The sequence below is a fragment of the Talpa occidentalis genome, unplaced genomic scaffold, assembly GCF_014898055.3.
Source record: "Talpa occidentalis isolate TD23 unplaced genomic scaffold, MPIMG_talOcc4v2.1 talOcc4.7, whole genome shotgun sequence".
NCBI classification, from domain to species: domain Eukaryota; kingdom Metazoa; phylum Chordata; class Mammalia; order Eulipotyphla; family Talpidae; genus Talpa; species Talpa occidentalis.
In genome coordinates this window covers 85,178,446-85,184,715 of record NW_023605083.1, presented here as the reverse complement: position 1 = coordinate 85,184,715, position 6,270 = coordinate 85,178,446, and the positions used below count along the sequence as shown (strand labels likewise).

Sequence of the window (6,270 nt, the reverse complement as noted above, 5' to 3'; positions counted from 1 at the left end):
ACTGAACGTAACATTTATTCCATACATTCACACCAATCTTCACGTTTACTTACAAAGCACCCTGACGCGTCCAAACCTCTGACAGGAATTGCTAGGCTGGAAGGGCCGTGGCGAGGCGCGCGCGCCCCCTGCCGGCGCCCCGTCGTGCTGCAGCCTCTTGTGCACGCTGCCGCTCCTCCTATCGAGCGCGGCAGAGGGCAGACAAGTGCGTTCTCGCGCAAGGCCTCCTGGGAAATGTTCGGGGCCTAAGTGTCAGAACTACAAATCCCGGCAGGTACTGCGCTGCAGCCCCAAAGATACGGACGCTAGCGGGTACATCTGAACCTTATTTGTCAACGCCATTGGGAATGCTGCACAAGCCGATTCAGTACTCACAAGAGGCTTTTGGGGAGCGGGATCGCCATTTCACCAGTTGTGCACGAACAAACTTTGCTGCTGCAACTCCTTCGGACTTTCTCGACCTGGCGAATCTGCCGCTGCGGTGCGGTGGCTAGGCGCCCAGTGCCCCAACTTGACGCGTGTAGAATCTGCTGTGGGAAGAAAGACGCGAAGGTTTCTCGGGCAACTACTATCATGGCGGCCCCGGCCCCCAGTGGCGGGGGCTCCGCGCCCGAGGCGGCGGGCTCGGCGGAAGCCCCGCTGCAGTACAGTCTTCTTCTGCAACACTTGGTGGGTGACAAGCGCCAGCCCCGGCTCCTGGAGCCAGGTAGCCTGGGCGGGATCCCGAGTCCAGCCAAGAGTGAGGAGCAGAAGATGATCGAGAGAGCGATGGAAAGCTGCGCCTTCAAGGCGGCGCTGGCTTGCGTGGGAGGTAAGGCAAGGCGAGGGGGGCCCTTGGGAGGCTGAGGACGGGGACAGGAGTGGGATCGTCTGCTAAAAAGACCACGCGCCTGGGAGACGAAGGGGCTGTCAGCCTTGACCTTGACTACACCTCCACTACATCTCCACTGCTTCAGTGAGTTCGAGCAACACCTGTCTGGTTCTTGAGGCTAGTAGCTTTCACCTCTGGAAGCTGGATCAGAAAATCAGTCCTGTGATTCGGGACCTAGAGGTTATTGTGATGGTTGACTTCTTTCATTCGGTTATTCACTTTTAAATAATTCTTTCAACACATCGTTACTGAGCAACGTCTTCCAGGACGTGAGGAAGACAGGGTGAAAGAAATAAGACCCCTTTTTTCTCAAAAAGCTAACAAAGATACATAAGTGTATATACACACACACGGGGAATGAGAGAGAATGTTGAGAAGGAGCCTGGCAGAAGAGTGGGGCAGACAGGGAGAACAAGTGTAAAAGGGCTCTAGTCAGGAACTGACTTGAGGTTTGAAGAACAGAAAGACCATTGTGGTCAGTGTAATTATTTTTTTTTAATTTTTTTAATTTAAATTTTATTTTTATATTGCCCATACAATTACAGCCCCCTTATTTTGATCCCAATCCCTCCTTTCCCCGCCCCCCACCCCCCATAGAATGTCTCTGGTTCATAGTTGTTTGTTGATTTTCGTATTTTCTTTCTTATAGTTATTCTTTTTCCTGGTCTCCTATTTAAGTTTTCTAGATTCCTGCTATGAGTGAGATCATCCGGTATCTTTCTTTTTCTTTCTGGCTTATTTCGCTGAGCATGATCCCTTCTAGCGCCATCCATGTTGCTGCAAATTGCATGTGTTTATCTTTTTTGAATGCTGAGTAATATTCCATGGTGTATATGTACCACATCTTCTTGATCCAGTCATCTATTTTTGGGCATTTGGGTTGTTTCCAAAGCTTAGCTATTGTAAACAGTGCTGCTATAAACATAGGGGTGCAGGTGTTCTTTGGAATTGATATTTCTGTGTCCTTTGGGTAAATACCTAGGAGTGGAATTGCTGGATCATATGGCAGCTCTATGTTTAGTAGGTCAAGAAATCTTGTGGTCAGTGTAATTAGACTGCTGTGAGCAAGGGGTAAGGAAGGAGTCTGGATTTTGATTTTTTCCTTTTTCTTTAACCTTCTGAAGATATGAGAAAGTGCATTGCCCTTCCTATGTGCAAGGTAAAGAGACTGATCACATTTGCATGCTCTGAGTTTCAATCTCATTGAGAATGAAGGACATTTATAGAAATGCAGGCAGTGTGCAAATGTGAAGTAAATTAGAAAGAAGAGTTGTTTTGCTTGGGGAAGGCCACAAGGAGAGGTGATACTGAGCTGTGTCTTGAAGAATTGAGAGAATGGAGGGAGAAGAGGGCATGGGGAGGTAGGGCTTTTTTGTCTTTAGGCATTAGTGCAGAAACTGATGTTTTTTCAGGAGTAACCAGTAAGTAACACACGTGCTGAATCAGGATGGAGTGTGATGAAGGAAAGAAAAGGCTGTGCATAGGGAGTCCTTAGAAATTGGGTCTTTGTTCATCATTGTGCCTCTCATAATCGTTTACGTATTTGCTGAAATGATGAATGAGACTTTGTAGTATTCCAGGGTGGAAGTGATAAAGGCCATTGGCTAGAATAATACTTGTGGACATAGTCAGAGCTGTTGGGAAAAGCAAAGAAGCACTCAGAATGCCCCTGGTTTTTGAGTTGGGGTGACTGAAAGGAGTCATAAGCAAGAAAGTCTGATTAGTGGTGCCCATGATTTCATTCAATATATGCTGGCCTTGAGGTGATGAGAGGATACTATGGAGATGTATAGTAGGTTCAAGAAGGTCAGGTGTGGACACAGTGGGATTTGCCATTTGGTAGCTTTGTGATTTGGGGGAAGTTATTTAACCTGAATGTGGCTCAGTTTCTTCTGCTATAGAAAGGACAAGATAACAATATGTACTCCACAGGATTATTGTGAAGAATAAATGAGGCTGGAACTATGAAGCAGCAGAGTAATTGGTACATGGTACTAAATGACTAATGAATGTCACCATGATCAAGGGAGTGAAACTGAGCGTGAGTGGTTTCATTAGAGAGAGTATAGAGAGAATATACAGTTAAAGACAGAATCTTAAGGAATGTAGGAAGTGAAAGGGAGAAATCCAAGATGAGACAGAGAAAAAGCTGTCAACAAGATGCATCCTTGATTGCCTCAGCCAGGCAAGTAGGAAGTTTGAATGGCTGGTGGGAGGGGGGTGGTTTCCTCTACCATGGTGGCCACCCAGAAGGTGCTATATAAGTATGTCCCCGTGCAAGTAATCCAGAAAGCATGCAAAGAAATCTTCATCTTTGTGTTTGTTTTTAGGATTTGTCTTGGGAGGTGCATTTGGAGTGTTCACTGCTGGCATTGATACCAATGTGGGCTTTGACCCTAAGGATCCTTACCGTACACCAACAGCAAAAGAAGTTCTTAAAGATATGGGGCAAAGAGGAATGTCCTATGCCAAAAATTTTGCCATTGTGGGTGCCATGTTTTCTTGCACCGAGTGTTTAGTAGAATCTGTAAGTGTCTCTGCCTTACCTGCCGCCATCTTATGGCTTCTAAAGAGAAATGCTCTTAATGTTATTAGCAACATCCAGTACTTGCTAGATTGAATTTCCATTAAGTTGTTCTCAATGACAACTCTAGTGTTTATGATTTGGCTTACATTTTTTTTAACTTTTTTTTTTTTTAAAGATTTATTTATTTATTTATACAAGCACTGGGTATAGTCAGAAACGTGGGAGGGTGAGAGAATTCACCAGAGCCAGAGGGGAGAGCAGAGCAGGCAGACTGACGAAGTACACTGCTGAGGGGAGCAGCGGGCAGCAGGAGAGGTCTGCGCGCCATGTGGGACCCTTGCCTGGTAGCCGGGGATTGAACCGGTGCTGCAGAGGCTGTGGGCAGCCTCGCAACCCAGCGCTCAATTGCTGCGCCACCGGGAGAACCTCTTTTTTTTTTTTTTTAACCTGTTTTTGTAGGCTAGAAATTGGTTAATGATTTTAAACACCAGAGAAGAGATTTTAATTACTTCCCAAATGCTGCACTTGGTTACAGTGCTCTGGTACCCCCTGCAAGAAGCATTTGTGAACACATTCCAATTTTAGGAATTATGCTTTTGAAAAAGATTAGGTTTCCTTTGGGATGGTACTAAATTAGCCAGCGAGAAACCCTGTTTTTACCTTAGTCATTGTCTGGCTTGGTTCTTTGGCTCTGAACTGCACTTCTCTACCCACAGTACCGGGGAAAATCCGACTGGAAGAATAGTGTCATTAGTGGCTGCATCACTGGAGGAGCCATTGGTTTCAGAGGTTAGTAAACAACTCTGGAATGGTATTTTCTGTGGTCTTGGACAACATGCTGAAGTTGGCATTTTCAAACATATGAGGGTGCCAGTGATAGCTTAAGGCATATATGGACACTTGATACTCCTTTCTGACAAGTAATTCATATTTGCTTCTGTGTTAACTCAGTTTTGGAAACTTCTAGTATCTAGATCAGGATTTCTCATCTTTGGCACTGTTGATGTTTTGGACTAGATAATCTTTGCTGGAGGGGAAAAGGGGACTGTCCTGTGCATTGGAGGATGTTTAGCAGCATCCCAGGCCTCCCAACCACTAGACACTAGTAGCAGCCCTTAGTTGTGACAACTAAAACTTGCACATTGCTAAATGTCCCTTGGGGAGACAAAAATCATCTCCAGGTAAGAACCTCAGATAGATTTAGATCTGTCTTAGAAAAAAGAACACCCCCCCCCCATATTGAAAATATGGGGAGAACTTCCTGATGCTAATTCCTGGGACATGGTAATGTACAGGATAGTACCAAAGCATTCAGCCCTGGAAAGCCTACTTGTCCTCATAGCGGGCTCTGTTGAATTGTCAGCTCCATGCATTTCAGGAAGTTGCACATTTTTCTTAATTCTATGCTGTTACCAGTTTTAAGTTTGTGTAATGTCATGGTATGGTAGGGTTTTTTTTTTTTTTTTTTTTTTCCGTTTTTTTTTGTTGAGGATTCTTAAGACAGTGACCCATTAAAAGACCATTATAGGTCTTCTAGAAAGGTTGATTATCCTCTGTAAAAAACAAAGAAACCAATTCCCTGCCACTTCTTCCTGTTGACATGCCCATCAAGAGTCAAGAGTCAGTGACTTCTAATAGTGTTCATTGTGGGGCCACCCTCCATCTGCCATGTGCTAACTTACCCAAACATAAAAGCTTGCTTTCTCATTTTCTGAGAGGCAGGATGATTTGCAGTCATTTAAACCTGCTATTACTCCTCAAACAGCCATTTGTGATTTATAGAGTAACTCTTCCTTTGGTCTTCCCATCACTCAGCTTTGTCAGGGCCTCTTTGAGAAGCACAGCTTCCTCTAAGACTGCTTTGATCACCTTCCCAGGAATTTGTTCCATAAACAAATCAGGGTAACAGGCCATATGCTTTCACTTGATTCCAAGAGCTGGTTCTCTGAACCAGTTTTCCTGCCTGTGAGGGGCTGTTTTCCTGAGACTGGAAATAGTAATTCTTTGGGATAAGAAAAGTGAAATGAATGTACAGTTACATGAGCACACTGAGTACACTCGATTAGATCATGCGCTGAGCTTCACTGAAGTCATACAAATCTGTGATTGGCTGAATGACTTGGAATGTTTGTGCTGGTTTTTTTGTATCTATGGGTATGCAAACTTTATCAGAATGCTGCCTGACCCAGCATTTGTCACCACAGGTAATGTGGTGTTTCTATTTTCTTTACAGCTGGCTTAAAGGCTGGGGCCATTGGTTGTGGAGGATTTGCTGCTTTCTCTGCTGCAATTGATTATTACCTGCGATGAGAGTAATTGCTTCTGGGAAGGACTCTGCCAGTCCTGGATCAGCGTTTGGAGGAGGGTAGTTTGTGCACGCTCTAGGGCACTTGCTTCAGAGACTGAAGACATTTATATTCCCTCGAGAAGTTGATGCCATGAGGGAGCTGCCTGGCGGTTGCCGGCCTCTAACATCTGAGCAGCTGCTCCCCACTGGACTTGAGCCAGGCTGTGCGGGGCATGTGCCATGCTGGCTTCTCTCGATTGAGCATTTTGATTTGTAGGAGTTAAACTCCACAAAGCTTTGTTCCTGTTCACAACTGGCCAGTTGATTGGTTGGTGCTGTGGGAACAGAAATGACTTTACTAAACTGTTCTACCTTAGAACTCATGCAGTCACATATCAGGGCAGGGCAAAGTAAATTTATGCCATCCAGCCAACTATGTCATTTTGTTTAGTATTCTGCTATTCTTTATTTATGTGTATATATATATATATATATATATATATATATATATATATATATTTGTAGTCCTAAAAGGTTGCTTTATTTTTATCTTTAGATTCTTTAATTCCCCAAAAAGATGGCCCA

The 6,270-nt window shown here is 44.5% G+C and overlaps 1 protein-coding gene across 1 annotated transcript; it reads left to right on the top strand.

Annotated features, from left to right (window-relative positions):
* The first annotated feature begins 311 nt into the window (after nt 1-311).
* TIMM22 (translocase of inner mitochondrial membrane 22) lies at nt 312-6,196 on the top strand. Its single transcript, XM_037494183.2, has 4 exons — nt 312-811; nt 3,202-3,398; nt 4,115-4,187; nt 5,632-6,196. The coding sequence occupies exons 1-4, from the start codon at nt 574-576 to the stop codon at nt 5,706-5,708; spliced, it is 585 nt and encodes a 194-aa protein (XP_037350080.1). The 5' UTR covers nt 312-573; the 3' UTR covers nt 5,709-6,196.
* Nucleotides 6,197-6,270: the final 74 nt, after the last annotated feature.

Bases quoted from the DNA above. Each gene is read 5' to 3' on its own strand.
- TIMM22 (XM_037494183.2), top strand. From the start codon at position 574: ATGGCGGCCCCGGCCCCCAGTGGCGGGGGCTCCGCGCCCGAGGCGGCG. The intron at 812-3,201 runs GTAAGGCAAGGC...GTTTGTTTTTAG, and splicing joins GGCGCTGGCTTGCGTGGGAG to GATTTGTCTTGGGAGGTGCA. The intron at 3,399-4,114 runs GTAAGTGTCTCT...CTCTACCCACAG, and splicing joins CCGAGTGTTTAGTAGAATCT to TACCGGGGAAAATCCGACTG.